Consider the following 23,021-nt stretch of genomic DNA (forward strand, 5'->3'; position numbering starts at 1 on the left):
AAAGACGCTCCGGGGGAGGAGCGAGAAGCGTTAGGTGAGATCTTCTGGTGATGTTGTGTTCCAAGCTGGCGTTACACACTATTGTACAAGTACATTTTATGTGAGTGTTAGTGTAAGCTTTTTAATAAAAATGAAATTATGCTATGGATTTGATATGTCCTGATTCTCCTTCCATGACACTGTAAATGAGCGATCTGCTATTCTGTTGGAAAACATAGAGGAATTGAGAATTGCCCATCATAAGAATCAGAGGATTGTCCTTATACTAATAGGTGCAATACCTATTAGGGGTTGGTGAGTGAGGGCACATGGGGAGGGGAGCGCAGCACCTTATTTAATTTAACTGCACATTATTGGCACAAGAATATTGGAACACGGTTTGCACTTTGGAGGAATAATGTAAAATCATTGCACTTAGAAGACAACACAAACATGTTTTTGTATGAACTTAATGCATGAAATTTGATGCATTTCATGAACTGATATATTATTTTAATAATGTTTTTAATTCTAGCATAATTTGCAATTTGATTGTAACTGGCCATTTTTTGTATAGGGCGCTACTTTGTTGTTAGACAGCACTTAGATTGATAGGCAAGAAATGGCAGCTTATACTAGAGCTGAAGCAAGCTCTGTGTATGGGTGTAAACAGAAATGAAAGGAAAAGTGCCTCTAAGTGTAGTATATTCAACAACATTTACTAACAAGCCAAAAATGTGCCACTTGCATGGTACATGATAAAAGCAAGCTCATCTGGAGTATTAATGACATCCACGGTCCTGAAATATCACTATAGGCTGGCAAGTGCTCCTTTCAGCTGTCTGAGAGAGAGGTGTATGTGGGCCAGTTGCCCATTACCGACTGCCCCAGTGGAACAAGTAAGCTCTACAGGGACATGGAGCGCAGCGTGACCTGCATCGCTGGCATGAAGTTGTCCTCCGATCCGGAAATGCGCAATGCTTTTCGAAGCATGCCAAGAACACCGGGAGGTGTGTGTACGTGCTCCTTTCTCAGGCTATTGGCCAGGCAATTTTTGGTTTGTTATTAAATGTTGTGGAAGATACTACACTTAGAGTCACTTTTCCTTTCATTGTCCTCCCATACGGTTGGTCTCGATCCGATCGAGTATCTTGGCTCTTTCTGACAGGAAGTAAGCTTCTCCGTACAGTGGAAGAGAAACAGGTGTTACTGGTGAGGAAGAACTTTGGAGGCACGCTTACTACAAAGACCCCACAGAGGGTTATATCTGCAGGCGCTAACTACCTCGCTATGGATAGGAGGTCCACCTGATCCGGTAAGGGTCCCCATTACTTTTTGGTGTGCACCCCAAGGATAGACCTAACCTTCACTCTCTTGGTGATGCCAGAACCATTTTTCAACCTGCATTCTGAACTTTCTCTTCTTCTTCTTTTTATTGTGGAATTGGGCAGGATATACACCATATGTGGATTTTTGCACATAGCGATTGAGTCAATCCCTTTATTCATTTTGCTCTATATTTATTATTTTTACACTATATGGATTGATGTGGACATTTTTTCAATTATTTTGTTGTCTATTTTTATCGATTTAATTTTCACTCAATATTTACTGTGAGTTTGCACATTAGACTTTACACATATATATTAATTCAGATTGTTTTTTGAGAATTTAATATCTTCTTAATTAGCGCCACCTTTTCTCTTATACAATTCTTTCCTTGCATATATATCACATGTTTATGTGTCGCAGCTTTTTCTTCACTGAATATTTTTGTCTTCATTTAACATTACTATTAGCGTTTATATTAGTATATGCCCTTTGATTTTATAGGTGTACCAAGATGGCCAAGATGGCCGTCACTTTGGTTGCATTTTCTGATGGGTTGTGGCTTTCTGATAGGACACAGGCATATAACAGGATGTGCTTAGCTGAGAAAGCCCCTCCTCTCCAAATGCCCATGAAGACTCCTGGGATGTATGAAATCAGTTTGGCCTAGGCCAGAAACCAGAAAGCAACTGAAATTTAAAAAAGAAAAAGGGTAAAACAAGTAAATATAATATACCTTACTATGTATTTACTAAGGCTAACAGCATAAGGATCAAAAATAGGTTGATTAAGAAAGTTTAGTTCCACTTTAACATCTTCATAATTTCTGTTCTTGTGAAGGCACTAATATTTTGTGTAACTTTCCTTCTCAGAAATTCAGCCATATTTTCCTCTTCAGGTGCATTTACACTTTTCAATGTTAACGTGAATGTGTTTTAACTAAAATTAATATAAATACATGAAAAGCTATCACAGTGCATAATTAGCACAGTGCAATATGTGTTAAAAACTGCACACACATTTTCATGCATATCCCTGAAGTTCAATTGAAAAGGCAATTTCCCCATGAGCACAGAAGACATCTTTAGCCACTCTCTTGTACGCTGTTTATTATTCCACTTAAAAGCCTAAAGCCTAGTATACACTACTAGTTTTTTTTTAACTAGCGATCTCCGCTGCTGTGCTATTGTGTTCTGACAGGGGGACGGCCCCACTGCCAAAACACTCTGGTTAGTGCTCTCAGCCATTGGCTGGCAATGCTGATCGGGAGCTGAAGATCAGCAGACCTTTTTTAGTCATGCCCCTCGACAGAAGCCGGCGAATGACCAAATTCTCTTGGACCGGGTACAACACACACAGGCTGAATGTCAGACAGTTTCTATTGAAATAGCCAATGCTCCCCGACATTCGGCCCATGTATATTGGGCATTACTCAAACCAAATCTTTTTTTCTAGTTTTGGCTAGATTTGGCAAAAAGCTTTTATTAGTATCTGTTACTTAACTAGGGAGGGAGATTTTCCTTCATTTCCTGACACTGGGAAAAGAAAGGACAGGAAATCGTTGTCACCTGGAAAGGAAGAAAATAGAATAGCTTGAATAGCAATAAATAACATATTGTCATATGGAGCAGTAGGGATGTAATAGATGTATATTGTAAATATATATATATATATATATATATATATATATATATATATATACACAGACAGTATATGTTCTGCTGTGGAGGGCAGGCTAATATGGAATTTAGTCTCATCCTTTAAAATGAACAGGCCAAGAATGGACACCTGTCTCTTCACTATTAAGTTGTTATAGCAGCAAAGCCTTACCTCTCAGAGATAACTGTATATCCTAGAATTTAGTCATATTATCTTTCAGTGACAGCAGAAATGTCAGCTCATTGTCAAGCTGTTAGGTCCCCATAGAGGCTGACCTGGCTGCTGCTTAAGCTCGGGGTTGATAATTGACGCTGTATCCAGCCTGGGGGTATACATAGAAATAATAGATAATCAAGCCATCTCAGAGGGGTAAGGCTGGTTCCTATGAAATGCACATTCTCCTCATATCAAACTGTGATGGACGGTGGCACAACCTCAGTCTCCTTGTTGTTATCCCACAGTCACCTTTTTCCATCTGTCATATATTTCACTGATCATACTATGTATTTTACTTTTAACACATAAAAACATTGGTACTTAGGTAACTATGTCAATTGTTTCTTCTTGGACCAAGGTATTCTCAGTTCCACCAGACTTGGAATGGTTAAAATTAATTGATCCATACAGTTTTGCAGAGTCTTTAGCTGCAAATGCTTTCCTCCTGTAGAGTTCACCTTTCCACATTGATATCATCAATAAAATCGACAACACAACTCCTCCTAGAGTTAAAAGACAAAGTCCAGCAATTACACATCTATCCAAATGAGCTCCGATGATAGCATTTTTCTTCTCAATTTTTTCCATTTCCCTGGCTGGGATTGAATTTGGATCAGATCTGTTATCTCTGGGGACCAGATATGAGATGATAACAAGCATTATCCCAGTTATTAGAAAAGTCACTGCACTAATGAAGCCATAATCTACAGATTTTCCTGAAGCTTCTGAAGTTGCTTCATCATCAGACATAATGGAGGCTTCATTAATGCCATCTTGTTGAATTTCTCTATCTGAGACCTGGGGTTGGTGCCCATGGTCCTCCCTAAGAGTTGGATGGGTCACAAGTCCTATGTTGACATTTTCATCGACATACGTAAAAGAGGTTTCCAGTTCTTCCAAGCAGCAAACTTTCCTCCTCTCTTTGCTGTAATCATCTTGAGATAACTTAAGACCATGGCCTTCATCAGAGGTACTCAATGATATAGACTCATATTGATCGGGAGACAAAGCAGAGGTAACACAGTGGTTTTCATAACAAAAGGCTTTTGGGTCCTTGACATTATAGCCCCAGTCCACATTGTTGCATTCATCTAGTCTTTGTGGCTGCCTATTAATGTGATAAAGCTCCATGCATGCTATAGGGCTCTACTTTATTTCACAGAAAGCAGTCCATGTTTATTGAAATCTAGTGAAAGAAAATTCAAAATGTTAATTTCTGCTTTCTCACAGCAATGGCACTTTATAAAAACACGACAGAAAGGAAAGCAAGCATTACTCAGAAAACAGAATAAACTAGATTTGTTGTATTACAGGTGAGGAAATGAAAGCTAATGCTTGACTGGTTACTGAAGTCAAGCCAAAATCCTTTTCTTTGCTTCACATTTTTTTTTCTTTAGAAGACTATTCATATATTGCTTTGTTAAATGATACATTGGATTACTGCACCATTATAGGTATGACTAGTGTTAGGGGTTCATTTAGGGGATATTTTTTAAGTGCATGTAAAATCTAATAAGGAACTTTCCTTTATTTGCTCCATTTTAGTGCAAAAATACCTGTTAATTTCGCCAAAAATCTTGTGAGCCTAATAACTTCCACTGCTCTTTGCCTTTGCACAAGGAAGGGCTAGGGTGATGAGGAGAGGTTTGTGTTCTTTGTGATCTATCAGAAATGAAGTAGGCTAGGTGGACACCACATGCTTGGGATTGGGAATTAAGAGCCCCGTTGTCATGTAAATGAGGAAGGTAGAAATATACTATAGTTCTAGTACATCAGCATTTAATTATTTTGCACTTGCAATGTGTTTAAAGAGGTTAAAACATGGGCATATATGCATGTATTTCAGATGTGATAAATATGTTTGTTTTTTCCTTGACATACACTTTAATCCCAACCCAAGCATTTAACCTAACCCTTACAATTTAAATTTAAACTAAGCCCTTTACTTTAATGGATCACTTAATGTCAGTTCTAAGGGTTAGGTATTAATGAATGATTCAGATTAGATTAAAAATCCAGGAAATTTTATTTTAACATTGTTTTCCATGCTGACAGATAAGAGCAATGGTCTCACACTTAAAGTGTTACTAAATCCAGGACCCTGCATTTATGGAAATGCAATTATTTTAGTAAATATAAACTGCTTAATACCTTTTCTCATCAGTAGTATACAGCAGTCTTATGACTATCAGTGTCTGGCTGAGCATTGGTTAAAATTGTAGGAGGAGTTTTCATTCTCCTCTGACTGTCCTATGAGGCTGCATGACCCATGACCCTTTGTCTGGAAAGTGCTGATTGGCCCTGTGCTGATCACATGCACCCTCCCAAAAAACAAAACAAAAAAAAACTCTCTAGCAAGACACACCAAACTGAGCATGTGCAGCGTGCCTCCTAGGGCTCTGCTCTGTCAGCAGATGGGTTGGGGGACAGTAAAAGAAAGGGAGGATCAAAGAAGACAGGATCAAACAGCCTTTTTACACAATGTGGAGCGAAAAAGCATGCCTTACTGCATATACAGACTGATTTTACTGTTGTGGATTTATTAACACTTTAATGTAAAGAAAATGTTTTCCTCTCTTAGGGACCCGGTGCTTGAAGGTTTGCTAAACGCAGCCCGCTGTGATGGGTGAAGGTTGGATTGTCTGTTAATTCAGAAAATCCTGTGGCGGGGATAAGGTAAGGGAAGAAACGTAGGTATTAAAAACACCTAGGTATTCTTCCATTAGGGAAAAATGTTGTCATGCCTTAATTCTCCACTAGACGGAGTCTATGCACATACCTTACTCTGTTGTCTGTGTGTGGTTGCAGCAGCATGTGCAGGGAAATTTTTATCAAGGTAAAAGAAATCTGCAAAAATGTTTTCTTTCTCCCCCCTGATGGAACCAGAGGGTTAGGGGGACATCAGCGCTGTACCACCCTTACATTACCCCCCGCTTCGGGGGGTGCGGAAGTCCCGCTGGTACCGCTAATTGTTTTATTGTGGCTGATTTTACTGTTGTTTGTCTGCCTACTGCTGGATGGTGTCCCTGCCTTCCCTCCCCCCCACCTTGCGTTGGTTCCATGGACCTGAAAACGCTGCGCACAAGCGCAGGAATATTTTTAAAATTAAAAAAGGGCCGAATTTTTCTCGGAGGGGGCGGGGCCTAAACGCGGTGACATGAATGTCCACGAGGAGGCACGGCAGGCTAAAACAGATAAAGCTACAGCTGTGACAGTCTCTCCTCGGCTAATGAGGAAGAGACAAGCAGCCTGCAACACAGGGACACAAGAGCTGTGGGACACGTATGGGTTGCAAAACTGGCATTCCTGATACAGGAAGGACACAAGGCCGGAGTACTTGGGTCTGATCATAGACACATCCCAGGAAAGGGTGTTCTTACCTCAGGCAAAGATCAACTCCATAAGAGAGCTGGGGCGGATGGTCAGGTCAAATGGCAATCCCTCCATTCACCTTTGCATGAGGTTGCTAGGAACCACGATGGCTTCATTTGAAGCAGTTCCCTATGCCCAGCTTCATTCAAGAATGTTGCAAAACAGTATCCTGTCTGCTTGGAACAAAACAATTCTAGCTTTAGACTTGCCAATGCAGCTGCCCCCAAGAGTGTCCCAAAGCCTCACTTGATGGTTACTAACCCAGAATCTGCTGAAAGGAAGATCCTTCAGACCAGTCATCTGAAAAGTGGTAACCATGGATGCCAGCCTTTAAGGCTGGGGAGCGGTACTAGAAAAGACAACTGTCCAGAGACAGTGGTCAAGAACCAAAAGAACATTGCCCATCAATATCCTAGAGAATCGGACAGTGCATCTGGCTCTAAAGGCCTGGACTTTCAGGTGACGGGATTGTCCTGTCAGGATTCAATTTTACAATGCCACAGCTGTGGCCTATATCAATCACCAAGGGGGCACCAAAGGTCTCTCAGCACAGAGAGAGGTAAACCATATTCTTTCTTGGGCAGAAAGGAATGTTCTGTGCCTATCGGCAGTCTTCATTCCAGGAGTAGAGAAGTGGCAGGCAGACTACTTGAGTTGCCAGCAGTTATTCCCAGGTGAATGGTCTCTTCACCCCGACATATTTTGGGCTGTTTGCCAAAGATGGGGGACTCCGGACGTATATCTACTAGCGTCCAGGTTCAACATGAAGTTAGTCAACTTTATGGCCAGAACAAGGGATCCACTAGCATTTGTAACAGATGCGTTAGTGACCCCATGGGATCAGTTTTCACTGATCTATGCATTCCCCCCATTCAGTTGCTGCCTCAACTTCTTTGCAGGATCAAGCTGGAAAGAAAGCCGGTAATTCTGGTGGCACCAGCATGGCCAAGAAGGTCATGGTATGCAGAAATCGTAAAGATGGTAGTGGAGAGACAATGGTCCCTCCCACTATAGCCAGATCTGCTCTCACAGGGACCGATATTCCATCCTTCCTTACAGTCTCTAAATGTAATGGATTGGCTATTGAAACCCACATTCTGAAGAAACGTGGGCTTTGCGGGTCAGTTATCTCTACCCTGATTAATGCTGAGTCTGGAGGGCTTATGTTTACTGGTGTGAATCCAAGGGTTGGCAACCTCGAAGATATATCATAGGCAGAATTCTTGCCTTTCTACAATTAGGGGTAGAAATTAAGTTGGCCTTGAGTACTATTAAAGGCCAAGTCTCAGCTTTATCTGTTTTATTTCAAAGGCCACTTGCTACTCATTATTTAATCCGGGGTTTTATATAAGGAGTAACGTGGCTTAATCCGCCCGTCAAACCTCCCTTGAACCCTTGGGACTTGAACTTAGTTTTGTCTGTGTTACAAAAACAGCCATTTGAACCGATACAACATATTCCCCTAGCCCTTCTGACAAGGAAGTTGGTATTTTTGGTTGCTATATCCTCAGCAAGGAGGGTTTTCAGAATTGGCTGCTCTTTCTTGTAAAGAGCCATATTTGATTTTTCATGAGGACAGAGTGGTGTTACGTGTAAGGGGTAATATTTCCCCTTTTCAAGTTAAGGCACACTCTACTAGGGCGGTTAGTGCTTCTTGGGCAGTGCGTCATCAGGCCTCCATGGCCCAGATCTGTAAGGCTGCAACTTGGACTTCAGTGCATACATTCACAAAATGTTATCAGCTGGATGTAAGGAGGCATGAGGATATCGCCTTCGGGCGCAGTGTGCTGCAGGCAGCAGTATAGATCCTCAAGTCTGGGAGTACCCTCCGGGTTGTGTCTCCCTCCCCTCAAGTAGCATTGCTATGGGACGTCCTGTCCCATGATGTATGATAAAGAAAATATGAGTTTTATAACAGCTTACCTGTAAAATCCTTTTCTTGGAGTACATCATGGGACACAGCCGTCTCTCCCCTCTTTTTCGGGGTTTAAGTATATTGCTTTGCTACAAAAACTGATGTGCTCCTGGAAGGAGGAGGGGTTATATAGAGAGTGAACTTCCAGTGTCAACACCTGAAGGTGGCCTATGACCCATTAAGTAATCACTTAAGGCTCTGTGTCCCATGATGTACTCCAAGAAAAGGAATTTTACAGGTAAGCTGTTATAAAAATCCTATTTTCTTTTTACAATGCTAGCAAAAAGTGAATAATCCTCCAAAGCATTTGAAATTCTGTTCATCCAGTCTTGTGTTCCAAGCACATCTGCCAAGGTTGGTGATGTAAAAGATCTTTCTCACGTTAGGAAAAGCAGCTTGGTCACCAAACTGCCCCAACCTAATGACCTGACTCAAGACCACACCAATGAAATAATTACCATTACCCTGCATAGCATTTTATATGAATACAAACAGTTTAATAAAATCAAGAGAAAATATCTACTCTGGTACCTTACAACACATACCAAAAAGGTATGCAACCCTTGCTTTTTTAATAATTTTTTAACTCATTAAACAGACAATTTTCACAAATGTCTGGCAGAGAACCCTTCAGTATCCTGTGAATTACACAGTTACAATGTTGTATTATAATCACTTAAGGGAACAGACTGAGGAAATGTTTTCTTCTGCCTGCAGTGGACTGGTGACATTATCTTAGCCTAAGCAAAGTGCTTAAAAAAATATACTACTGTTCTATATTGTGAGGAATATATATGTGCAGAAAGGTTATGCTCCTGGTCTCTTTTTGACAAAAGTGCATCTTCCTACCAGGGATACTAGATACTTTAGGCCTGCAAAATTATTGTGGTTCCAGGAAAGCGTCTCTCTCTGCATATCCATCAATGGCCCCTAGCAAGACCAGGTTTGCGACACTGTTGGATACATTTGGATTCTTCTTCACCAAGTGGGAGTTTGTAAGGAATGCTCTGTCTAGCTTAATGTAACAGGGTGACTCCTGGTACTCAGCAACAAGGTTACTGAAATCCACTTCAGACACATGAAGTGGCCAGAGGCTCGGCCCAATGCAATTTTATTATAACAGTCACAGTTCTAATAAAGTAGTTAACATCTTCTCAGCCCTCCATGCTTTGCATCTCTCATTCAAGTATAATAAGTCTCTTTGAGTCTGGTAATGTACCTTTTGTGGCCAGCTTCAGGGGAGCCTGCTCCAGGGGGAAGTAGAAAAGACAAATCTCAGTCCCTAGATAATGCTCTCTCCCGTGGCTCCTTTTCTTCCCATAGCCAGCAACTGCACTGAGCTAAGCTTCGCCCAAGCTACAGTGCCTTGCAAAAGTATTCACCCCCCTTGGAATTTTTGGTGTTTTGTAGCCTCACAACCTGGAATTAACATGGATTGTTTGAGGATTTGCATAATTTAATTTACAGAACATGTCTACAACTTTGAAGATGTTTTTTGTTTTTATTGTGAAGCAAACAACAAATAGGACAAAATAACAGAAAAAGTCAATGTGCATAACTATTCACCCCCCTAAAGTCAATACTTTATAGAGCCACGTTTTGTGACTATCACAGGTCCAAGTCGCTGGGGAGGTTGCCACATCTTACCACTGTGTTTTTTGCCCATTCCTCCTTGCAAAACTGCTCCAGCTCTTTCAAGTTGGATGGTTTGCGCTTGTATGAAAAGCAATCTTTAAGTCTGACCACAGATTTTCTATTGAATTGAGGTCTGGGCTTTGACTAGGCCATGCTAACACATTTACATGTTTCCCCTTAAACTACTCAAGTGCTGCTTTAGGGTCATTGTCCTGCTGGAAGGGGAACCTCCACCCTAGCCTCAAATCACACACAGAGCGGTACAGGTTTTGCTCCATAATATCCCTGTATTTAGCACAATCCATCTTTCCCTCAACTCTGAGCAGTTTCCCAGTCCTGACTGCTAAAAAACATCCCCACAGCATGATGCTGCCACCACCATGTTTAATTGTAGAGATGGTGTTACATAGTTATATAGTTAGTAAGGTTGAATAAAAACACCAGTTCATTCAGTTCAACCTGAGTGAGTGTGCGTGTCTTCAATTATCACTATCCCTGTACATTGCATCTCATTAACCACTTAAGGACCGCCGTATTGCCAATGTACGTCATTACAATGGCACAGGCAGGCACAAGCACGTACATGTACGTGCCTGCCTTCCAGCGGATGGGGGGTCCGATCGGACCCCCTCCCGCTGGATACGGCGGTCCGTTTCCCTCCAGGAGTGATCCGTGATGAGGGGATGGCCGTTGGTTTCTGGCCACCCCCTCTCGATCGCTCCTGGCCAATGACAAACTTCCTCCCACTGTGTATTGTTTACACAGGAAGGAGGAAGTGATGTCATTCTCCTCGGGCGGTCTTTTTGACCGGACTACGAGGAGAAGACTAAAAGTAAGTGCACCAAAACACTACACTGACACATAGGTACACATAGGTACACAAACCCCCCCCCCCCGATACCCCCCCCCCCGATCGCCCCCCGATCCCCCCCCCCAGTCACAGTGTCACTGATTGCATTGATCATTTCTTTACTGATCAATGCATTCAGTGTCAGTTGTAAAAGTAAAAACTGTCAGGGCAGTTAGTGTTAGGTCCAGGGTAGCTCCCTATCACCCCCCAATAAAGATTTAACCCCCTGATTGCCCCTAGAGTTAACCCTTTCACCCCCTTTTGCCAGTGTCACTAAGCAATAATTTTTCTGATCGCTGCATCAGTGTCGCTAGTGTCGCTAGGTAGCTAGTTATTTTTTTAGGTTCACCGCCAGGTTTTTATATCGCTAGGTACCCCGATATACTACCCAATAATAGTTTTAACATCCTAATTGCCCCTAGTTAACCCTTTCACCCCCTTTTGCCACTGTCACTAAGCGATCATTTTTCTGATCGCTGCATTAGTGTCGCTACTGTCGCTAGGTAGCTAGTTATTTTTTTAGGTTCACCGCCAGGTTTTTATAGCGCTAGGTACCCCGATATACTACCCAATAATGGTTTTAACATCCTGATTGCCCCTAGTTAACCCTTTCACCCCCTTTTGCCACTGTCACTAAGCGATCATTTTTCTGATCGCTGCATTAGTGTCGCTACTGTCGCTAGGTAGCTAGTTATTTTTTTAGGTTCACCGCCAGGTTTTTATATCGCTAGGTACCCCGATATACTACCCAATAAAGATTTAACCCCCTGATTGCCCCTAGAGTTAACCCTTTCACCCCCTTTTGCCAGTGTCACTAAGCGATCATTTTTCTGATCGCTGCATCAGTGTCGCTAGTGTCGCTAGGTAGCTAGTTATTTTTTTAGGTTCACCGCCAGGTTTTTATATCGCTAGGTACCCCGATATACTACCCAATAATAGTTTTAACATCCTAATTGCCCCTAGTTAACCCTTTCACCCCCTTTTGCCACTGTCACTAAGCGATCATTTTTCTGATCGCTGCATTAGTGTCGCTACTGTCGCTAGGTAGCTAGTTCTTTTTTTAGGTTCACCGCCAGGTTTTTATAGCGCTAGGTACCCCGATATACTACCCAATAATGGTTTTAACATCCTGATTGCCCCTAGTTAACCCTTTCACCCCCTTTTGCCACTGTCACTAAGCGATCATTTTTCTGATCGCTGCATTAGTGTCGCTACTGTCGCTAGGTAGCTAGTTATTTTTTTAGGTTCACCGCCAGGTTTTTATAGCGCTAGGTACCCCGATATACTACCCAATAATGGTTTTAACATCCTGATTGCCCCTAGTTAACCCTTTCACCCCCTTTTGCCACTGTCACTAAGCGATCATTTTTCTGATCGCTGCATCAGTGTCGCTAGTGTCGCTAGGTAGCTAGTTATTTTTTTAGGTTCACCGCCAGGTTTTTATATCGCTAGGTACCCCGATATACTACCCAATAATAGTTTTAACATCCTAATTGCCCCTAGTTAACCCTTTCACCCCCTTTTGCCACTGTCACTAAGCGATCATTTTTCTGATCGCTGCATTAGTGTCGCTACTGTCGCTAGGTAGCTAGTTCTTTTTTTAGGTTCACCGCCAGGTTTTTATAGCGCTAGGTACCCCGATATACTACCCAATAATGGTTTTAACATCCTGATTGCCCCTAGTTAACCCTTTCACCCCCTTTTGCCACTGTCACTAAGCGATCATTTTTCTGATCGCTGCATTAGTGTCGCTACTGTCGCTAGGTAGCTAGTTATTTTTTTAGGTTCACCGCCAGGTTTTTATATCGCTAGGTACCCCGATATACTACCCAATAATGGTTTTAACATCCTGATTGCCCCTAGTTAACCCTTTCACCCCCTTTTGCCAGTGTCACTAAGCGATCATTTTTATGATCGCTGCATCAGTGTCGCTACTGTCGCTAGGTAGCTAGTTATTTTTTTAGGTTCACCGCCAGGTTTTTATAGCGCTAGGTACCCCGATATACTACCCAATAATGGTTTTAACATCCTGATTGCCCCTAGTTAACCCTTTCACCCCCTTTTGCCAGTGTCACTAAGCGATCATTTTTCTGATCGCTGCATCAGTGTCGCTACTGTCGCTAGGTAGCTAGTTATTTTTTTAGGTTCACCGCCAGGTTTTTATGGCGCTAGGTACCCCGATATACTACCCAATAATGGTTTTAACCCCCTGATTGCCCCTAGTTAACCCTTTCACCCCCTTTTGCCACTGTCACTAAGCGATCATTTTTCTGATCGCTGTATTAGTGCCGCTACTGTCGCTAGGTAGCTAGTTATTTTTTTAGGTTCACCGCCAGGTTTTTATAGCGCTAGGTACCCCGATATACTACCCAATAATGGTTTTAACCCCCTGATTGCCCCTAGTTAACCCTTTCACCAGCGATCACAGTATAAGTGTCACTGGTGACGCTGGTTAGCCAGTTAGTTATTTAGGTTCCCCGTCAGGTTTTTATATAGCGCCAGGGACCCCCATATACTACCTAATAAAAATTTGAACCCCCTGATTGCCCCAAGTTAACCCTTTCACCACTGATCACCGTATAAGTGTTACGGGTGACTCTGGTTAGTTTGCTTTTTATAGCATCAGGGCACCCACCATTTATTACCCAATAAAGGTTTAACCCCCTGATCACCCGGCGGGTGATATCAATTAGGTTTTAGGGTCAGGGTCTGCGTCGCCCCAGGCAGCGCTAGGTTAGTGCCAATACCGCTAACACCCACGCGCAAAGCATACACCTCCCGTAGTGGTATAGAATCTGAACAGATCAATATCTGATCTGATCAGATCTATACTAGCGTCCCCAGCAGTTCAGGGTTCCAAAAAAACGCATTGTTAGCGGGATCAGCCCAGATACCTGCTAGCACCTGCGTTTTGCCCCTCAGCCCAGCCCACCCAAGTGCAGTATCGATCGATCACTGTCACTTACAAAACACTAAACACATAACTGCAGCGATCGCAGAGTCAGGCCTGATCCCTGCGATCGCTAACAGTTTTTTTGGTAGCATTTTATATTTAAATCCGGAAGGCAGTGCTTTGTTTTCGGGGTCCCGTACGTGGCTAGGCTCCCAAAAAGTCCCCCACATGTGGTATCCCCGTACTCGGGAGAAGCAGCAGAATTTATTTTGGGGTGTAATTTGACTTATGCCCATAGCATGTGTGAGCAATATATCATTTAGTGACAACTTTGTGCAAAAAAAAAAAAGTTTGTAATATTCCCGCAACTTGTGGCAAAATATTCCATGGACTCAACATGCCTCTCAGTAAATATCTTGGGGTGTCTTCTTTCCAAAATGGGGTCATTTTGGGGGGTTTTGTGCTATTTTGGCATTTTATGGCCTTCGAAACTGTGATAGGTAGTGAGGAGTGAAATCAAAAATTTGCACCCTTAGAAATCCTGAAGGTGGTGATTGGTTTTCGGGGTGCCGTGCGCAACTAGACTCCCAAAAAGCCCCACACAAGTGGTATCCCCATACTCAGGAGAAGTAGCGGAATATATTTTGGGGTGCAATTCCACATATAACCATGGCATGTGTGAGCAATATATCATTTAGTGACAACTTTTTGTAAAAATGTTTTTATTTTTATTTTTTGTCATTATTCAATCCCTTAGGACAAAAAAAATAAATATTCAATGGGCTCAACATACCCATCAGCAATTTCCTTGGGGTGTCTACTTTCCAAAATGGGGTCATTTGGGGGGGGGGGGTTTGTACTGCCCTGCCATTTTAGCACCTCAAGAAATGAGATCGGCAGTCATAAATTAAAAGCTGTGTAAATTCCAGAAAATGTACTCTAGTTTGTAGACGCTATAACTTTTGCGCAAACCAAAAAATATACGCTTATTGACATTTTTTTTACTAAAGACATGTGGCTGAATACATTTTGCCCTCAATGTATGACTAAAATTTAGTTTATTCGATTTTTCTCATAACAAAAAGAAGAAAATATCTTTTTTTTTCAAAATTTTCGCTCTTTTTCCATTTATATCGCAAAAAAAAAAATCGCAGAGGCAATCAAATACCATCAAAAGAAAGCTCTATTTGTGGGAAGAAAAGGACGCAAATTTCGTTTGGGTGCAATATTGCATGACCGCGCAATTACCAGTTAAAGCAGCGCAGTGCGAAATTGGAAAAAGACCTCTGGTCCTTAAGGTGTTTATTGGTCCGGGGCTGTAGTGGTTAAGATGCTTAGCTATATACTATATTATTATTTTATTTAACTTACCCATATAGTGCCATAAATTTACACATACTGTACATCGCACACTCAAATCAGTCCCTACCCTCAAGGATGCTCTTTGGGTGATGTGATGTGTTGGGTTTGCGCCAGACATAGTGTTTTTTTTGATGGCCAAAAAGTTCATTTTTAGTCTCATCAGACCAGAGCACCTTCCTCCATACATTTTTGGAATCTCCCACATGCCTTTTTCGCAAACTCAAAATGTACCATTTTGTTTTTTGCTGAAAATAATGGCTTTCTTCTGGCCACTCTGCCATAAAACCTAACTATGGAGTGTACGGCTTATTGTCGTCCTATGTACAGATACTCCAGTCTCTGCTGTGGAACTCTGCAGCTCCTGCAGGGTTACCTTAGGTCTCTGAGCTGCCTCTCTGATTAATGCCTTCCTTGCCTGGTCTGTGAGTTTTGGTGTGCGGCCGTCTCTTGGCAGGCTTGGTGTTGTGTCATGTTCTTTCCATTTGGTTATGACAGTTTTGATGGTGCTCCTAGGGATCATCAAAGATTTGGATATTTTTTTATAACCTAACCCTGACTTGTACTTCTCAACAACATTGTCCCTTACTTGTTTGGATAGTTTCACTAATTATGTGACTTATGAAGGTAATTGGTTGTACCAGAGCTTTTTATGGGCTTCATAACAAAGGGGGTGAATACATACGCACATGGCAATTATTATTTTTTTATTTCTGAAAAATACTTTTATGTTTATATTTTTCTAATTTTACTTCACCAACTTAGACTATTGTGTTCTAATCCATCACATATAATTCAGATAAAAAAAAAACATTGAACTAAAGGCTGTAATGTAACAAAATAGGTAAAAAGCCAAAGGGGGTGATTACTTTTGCAAGGCATTGTATTCAAGAGATCCTACCAGGAAGGACATGTAATCATCTTCCTAACTGGAAGGATTTTAAAACAACAATCCAATTATGGTAAATGGGTCCCACCCTGCCCTCAAGCTTGTCACCTGCTCCAAGTCCTACACCTAACCTATACTTTACATGGATTACCTGAGCTCATTCCCAGACCACATCCAGGACTCACCAGACCTTGGTGCAGATCACAACCTCCCCTGGAGGACGTTAGCAGAGTACCAACTGAAAAGGTCTAGAGTTGCCTTCTAAAACCTCATTCATATAAACAACTTTTAATTTATGTTTCAATTTATGGCAGTGTCACTGATTGTCCCTGACCGTAAGCCAAAATGCCAAAACAGTTTTTACATTGAATGACAATAAGAACATTAAGTAGCAATGAGATCATGTTAAAGATGACATCATGCTATAGTAAGTGCACTGTCCTTTCCATCCTATCTGATTTTTATGTGTGATATTAATGGTTCTTTGATTCTTTCTACCATCTCGCTGAGTGCATTGAGCTCAGTATCAGTGCTATTGTGTAATGTCTCGTTCTATTTTTATCAGCACTCAGAGATGTCAGGCAATATCACATCCATATGAATACCGAGCTATATGTCTCCATTTAAATCTTTCATTGGATCCTGCCTTGCCAATTAATTTCCTGCACAAACCTATTTTAACGAGTCTTGGCTCATCCTCAAGAATCATAAAAGTGCTATGTTTACCTCAAGCGAGATGTTCCTTGGCAGATTTAGGGCAGTCTTGAGCTGTAATTAGATTAATAATTAAAAAATAAAAGAGGAGAAGGAGCAGTCTGGACAAAGGATAATCTTGTAGGCTTACATGGGTAATTGTAAGAAAAAAAAGTGGACAAAACGCCACACATCTCGAAAGTATGCTAACTTTATGAAGGCTGTAACTAGACAATTAACTTATTAATTGGGCCATTCAAAGACTTTGGGCAATAAAAATTGGAGACGGTAATCTAATGGTCCACCTAAACGTGGAATGATTAAAGTATATCCATGAAAAGTGAGTTTGGACTTTAGATCCCTCCTTCACACCACATCCTGTCCATAATCATTCAATAGATACCAATCCTGGTGATGTTTAGGTTATCTCACCGGACTGTGATTGTTTTTAAAGGAAACCTGCACTTTTTCATTTAGGCCACAGCACCTGATTGACTTTAATGGCTGCCCCACCAGCAACAAATATCTGCCAGTGCTGTTACATGGAGAGTTCCCCTATATCTGCAATACCCACAATTTCCCGCATGCCCTAATTATGGCGAGTAAGTATAGTTGGGAGGGGAAAACAGTCAAGTTGTCGGGAAGGGCATGCCAAAAACCAAGATGACCCTACTGCACTGGGTGGATGCCTGTGCAAAGTCACAGGCCAGTTCTTTGCCCTTCACATACACTTAGGAAATGTGCATGTGCACATCCTCATGTGCAGGCATGTGCATCTGTGACAGTTCATGGCGCCAAATAGTCTCTTTAAGGAAAAGAGATGTCACCAGCACAACAAGGGTCTCCAGCAGGGGCGGACTGACCATTGGGCCACTCGGGCACTGCCCGAGGGCCCCATGCCACTAGGGGGCCCCATCAGGGTTGCCAGCCTCAGTAAAACCAGGGACAGTATGTAAAAATCTGTGTGTTTTTTTTTACATATGTCTCTGAAATGTCCCTTACCCTCATCCTTTTGGTCTAAAAATCCAGAGATTATAGCTGCCCCACCTCTCCAGTACCTTCTCAGCCAATAGAAATATGTGACCCCATAATCTCTGATTGCCTGGGGGCCCCATAATCTCCTATTGCCCGGGGGCCCCATGAGTTGTCAGTCCGCCCCTGGTCTCCAGAGTAGGTCCAGAGCTTAAATCAGTGATGACATTGTTACAGTAAATTGCAATGTTTCAGAGCCACGTAGGACCCGTTCACCAGGCATGTGGCATATGATGTCATCACATGCCTGATGAAGGGGCTTAGTGATCAGATCATTACAGCAGATTGCAATGTTTCAGAGCCACGTGGGACCCCTTCATCAGGAATGTGGCATGTGATTTCATCACATGCCTGATGAAGGGGTCGTGTGTGGCTCTGAAACATTGCAATCTGCTGTAACGATGTGATCACTGATTAAAGCTCTGGACCTATTCTGGAGATCCTTGGTGCACCGGAGACATCTGTTTTCCTTGACTTGATATGGTTCCAGCTGTTAGTTGCTGCAGCACCCATTTATATGCACAGCCATTTCTACAGGAACATGTGCGTTGGGATTGGTTCGTCAAAAGAAATGGGCTACTTAACTCAGTGCTTTGCTTCAGTGCTGTCTCATCTACAGCGTTCCTGAGTAACCTGCATCTACTCCCAGTTACTAATCCAACTTGTCTTGACTACTCCTTGAACTCTGCCTGCACCAACCCAAGCTTGTCTCCTGGTTCTGCTTCTACCTGCTCCATTTGCTTCTATACCGCCGATCTGTTACTGACTCTGGCCTGTATTTTGACCATGCTTGGGCACCTGATCCGACTAGCAGTATCTGACCTGCTTGCCTAAGTTTGCTTCTATCCAGCTTGCTGGTCCTCTGCTGCAAGCTGCCCAGTTGCCTGCCCTGCCTACTTCTGACATGCTACAACCCAGCTCACCTACTCCAATGTAGTTCACTGCCAGCTTCCTGCTGCTTGGCCTGGACATCCTATTGACTTCACTGCTAGCAACACCAACAGGCACTTGTGCCACTCTGTGCTTCTGCATTACCCATCTACTCTATCTGGGGTCCCAGGCCAGAGGTGTAAGAGAGGCCTTCCTCAGCACTTTAGGCTCCCCACCAGGTTCATGACACAAGTGAAGTTGTTTTTTCCTATATGAAAAAGCAAAAGTTAATTTTAAGAAGTAGTAAAACAAGAAACAATATTTTGTGTAATCGGTGATCCTAACAGAGGGGTATAAGTTTGGTTGCCAAAGGTTTTCTGCTTGCAGCAGTGGCTGTCAACTTACAAGGTACAAGGGGTCTCAACTGCAGCTCCTGAGGTCACCATGTTAGCCACACATTCTTAGCAGTATATGTAATATTACAGAAAACTGTCAGTGACTGCAGAATTATTAAATAAAATAGTCAGAGATTTTAGATGTATTTGGATGTGGTTGCAGACTTCTGGAGACTGGTGACATGCTTCAGGAGACATGACTGTAGACATGCTACATGAAATTGGTACTACAGTCCCTACAGTAAAAATCAATGCTCACACTTATAAAAGATGGGGTTTAAGGGCACACAATAAGTACCAAAGAGCCAGAAGCAGTCCTCAAACCACAGGTCGGGGCGCCGGGCACCAGGGTCCTAAAGGCTCCAGTGTCCTGGACAAATGTAGCACACCTGTGCTGCACAATGCTGAGCAAACCAGACTGTCGCATGAGTAAGTGCCAGTTTATGAGTATGGCGCCTGAGATGGATCTCTCTTATTGGCAAGCAGTGAGAACACCAATGTTCAGCTTGTTAAGTTGCAGTGTTTAATATGAACTGAATAAAAAAGTTACTATGATTCAGAAAAATGGATGATGACAGAAGTTCATAACACAAACGTCCAATTACTGGGATAGAGAAGCCAAGAAACCCAAAGATTTGTTTTAGCAACACGTTTATAGAGTGCATGTTAGTATTCCCCAGATGACCAGTGGTGTAATGTGCTTCCTAGACGTAGTTGTTGTGAGGTTTAAGTGCTCCTGGTAAGTGGCTGATTGAGCAGCGTGATCTCTAGAGGTGTACCAAGCAATGTGGGCATAAGGAACATTGTTTGTAGAAAGAGCTGAATCAAACAAGATGCTTGGACTTATTGGCTTCTGAGATCTACTGTATATCCCAATAATTGGAACTTTTTCACATGAACTTTAACCATCATCTGCTTTTAAAAATGATATTATGATATTGTAAACTTGAATTTGTAAAATGTATTATAGCACGCAGTAAAGAAAAACAATTATTTTTTTCAAAATTGTCGCTTTTTTTTCTTTATAGAGCAAAAAATAAAAACCGCAGAGGTGATCAAATGCCACCAAAAGAAAGCTCTATTTGTGGGAAAAGAAGGACATCAATTTTGTGTGGGTACAGTGGCGCACGACTGCGCAATTTTCAGTTAATGTGACGCAGTGTCGTATCGCAAAAAATGGCCTGGTCATTAAGGGGACAAATCCTTCTGGGACTGAAATGGTTAAAATGTATGACTACCTTTGCAGCCAAAAAAATAAAAAATACAAATTGCTCATTACCTTTTAAAATTCTGTTTTCTGATAACTCCCCAGCCCTCTCACAAACAAAGAGAATTAAGTAGGATTTTTCTTAGCTGGAGTTGTGTTTGCCATAATTAACCCTATCTGTATTGTGTTGGCTGATCTCATTATTAGGCTTCTTACATATTAATTATGCCAATGAGAGGAGACTAGGCCTGTTTAAGTTTTTCTTTCTATTGGTACAGACAGACATTATCCGAAAATGGCTGCTCCGCCCACTCGGCCACGTCATTCATTCTCAGAGTTCTTTGAATGGGAGTACTACAAGTACTGAGAACCTTTGGGGCTGTCAGCTTGTAGTTCTCAGTGAAGTGCTGTTGAGCACTCTACATAGTTCATTGCTCCTTCCTGTCAGTGTGTAATTGCCTTCCCATACAAGTAGCCAGCTTACAGTGACAGTCTCTGTGATCTGCTAATCATGGGTGCAATGCTTTGCAGGCTCCTTTATAAAATAATAATAAATGCACATTTTTTTTTACCTGCAAAAAGATCTGCATTTATTATTCTTCTCACAAAGGTGAACTCATCCTTTAAGTTTGCTATGTAAATGGGAACACATAAACATTTTTCAGATTTGACTCCAAAAGTGGAAATGCACTTTTAGCATGTGTTTTTTAAAATACATATTAGGAGTGTTCCAGAGAAGCCAGGCTATAGGCATCAGCTATCTCCCTGTTTGTGCCATAACCTACCCCCCCCCCCCCCCCCCCACCATGCAGAGCAGCAGTTAACTGTCACAACTAAGTTCAGTACAGTAAAACAAACTGTCAACATGAGTTATAGGCAGAGGAATAGAAGTCGGTTGCAGCTTTGTGAAAGCAGAGTATATCTGTCATAGCCTATTCGTGTGTAGTCCACAGTTGGACAGTACAAAGATGCAGTCACCAGAGCAGCTAGTCTGTCACCTTTAGATGTTTTGCCAGTTAGCTGTGTGTGCCGAAGTACTGAATGTAAGTTACATAGCTTTGCTGTCACATCTTCTGAAGAATGATCTATCTAGTCTCTCTGAGTCTAAGTCTTTTTTCCTGGAGACCAAAGAGGTTACATAGTTAGTCAGGTGGAAAAAAGACACACCATCCAGTTCAACCGATAAAAGAGGAGAATAAAATCACACAATCCCATATACACAATGCTATACCCAGAGTTGATCCAGAGGAAGGTGAAAAACAGCAGTAAAGCATGATCCAATTTGCTACAGCAGGGGAAAAAATTCCCTCCTGATCCCCCGAGAGGCAATCAGATATTCCCTGGATCAACTTTACCTATAAATGTCAGTACCCAGTTATATTATGTACATTAAGAAATTAATCCAGGCTTTTTTTAAAGCAATCTGCTGAGCTGGCCAGAACCACCTCTGCAGGGAGTCTATTCCACATTTTCACAGCTCTTACTGTGAAGAAACCTTTCCGTATTTGGAGATTAAATCTCTTTTCCTTTAGACGTAAAGAGTGCCCCCTTGACCTATGTGATTACCTTAAAGTGAATAAATCAACACCAAGTTCACTATATGGACCCCTTATGTATTTGTACATGTTGATCATATCCCCCTTAACTGGTTGCTGACCGCCGGCAGTCAGTCGTATGACGGCCTCCCGTTTAAACAGGGAATGCGCGCGATCGTGCACACGCATCCCTGTTTCTTCGGTGGCGGTGTGTCAAGGAGACACCGCTCGCCACCGAAGGGGGTGAACAGCCATTGGTTATGGCTGTTTACCACGTGATCGGCCGTGATGAAGTCACGGCCGATCACAGATGGTCAGACCCCGACTGTGCACGGTGCATGCGCGCGATTGCGAGCGTGCCACGCGTGCACGCCGGTGGCGGCGTGTTCCCCGGGAACACTGCTCGTCACCGACGCTGGTAAACAGCCATTAAACAGCCACTAAAATGTAAACAAACCGCGGTAACAAGATGTTACCGGGTTCTCCTCCTCACACACCGATCGTGTGTGAGGAGGAGATTGCGGTAACATCTCGTTACCGCCTACAGTGTACACCAATCACACTGATTGCCCAACCCCCCCATAAAGAGGACCTGTCACCACCCCTCTTAGTACCTGTCAATCACAGTCCATCAGAGTACCTGTCACAGTCCATCAGAGTATTTGAGTACCTGTCACAGCCCATTAAAGTACCCGAGTACCTGTCACAGTTCACCTGAGTACCTGAGTACCTGTCCCAGCCCATCAGAGTACCCGAATACCTGTCACGGCACATCAGAGTACCCGAGTACCTGTCACGGTCCATCAGAGTACCCGAGTACCTGTCACAGCCCATCAGAGTACCTGAGTACCTGTCACGGCACATCAGAGTACCGAGTACCTGTCACAGCCCATCAGAGTACCCGAGTACCTGTCACGGTCCATCAGGGTAGCCGAGTACCTGTCACGGTCCATCAGGGTACCCGAGTACCTGTCACGGTCCATCAGAGTACCCGAGTACCTGTCACAGTCCATCAGAGTACCCGAGTACCTGTCACGGTCCATCAGGGTACCTGAGTACCTGTCACGGTCCATCAGGGTACCCGAGTACCTGTCACAGTCCATCATGGTACCCGAGTATCTGTCACGGTCCATCAGAGTACCCGAGTATCTGTCACGGTCCATCAGAGTACCCGAGTACCTGTCACAGCCCAT

At 42.6% G+C, this 23,021-nt stretch overlaps 1 protein-coding gene across 1 annotated transcript in view; it reads right to left on the bottom strand.

Annotated features, from left to right (window-relative positions):
- Positions 1 to 263: 263 nt before the first annotated feature.
- The window catches only part of TMEM74 (transmembrane protein 74), a 105,090-nt gene continuing 82,332 nt past the window's right edge, over positions 264 to 23,021 (bottom strand). Inside the window, exon 2 of the mRNA XM_077493219.1 lies at positions 264 to 4,369. Coding sequence (XP_077349345.1) covers positions 3,505 to 4,314 — 810 coding nt within the window. The 5' untranslated portion in view covers positions 4,315 to 4,369 and the 3' untranslated portion in view covers positions 264 to 3,504. The remainder of the gene's footprint in view (positions 4,370 to 23,021) is intronic.

The sequence above is a fragment of the Lithobates pipiens genome, unplaced genomic scaffold (assembly GCF_037356315.1).
Source record: "Lithobates pipiens isolate NorthernLeopardFrog02 unplaced genomic scaffold, aLitPip1_a1.2 Scaffold_19, whole genome shotgun sequence".
Lineage (NCBI taxonomy): Eukaryota > Metazoa > Chordata > Amphibia > Anura > Ranidae > Lithobates > Lithobates pipiens.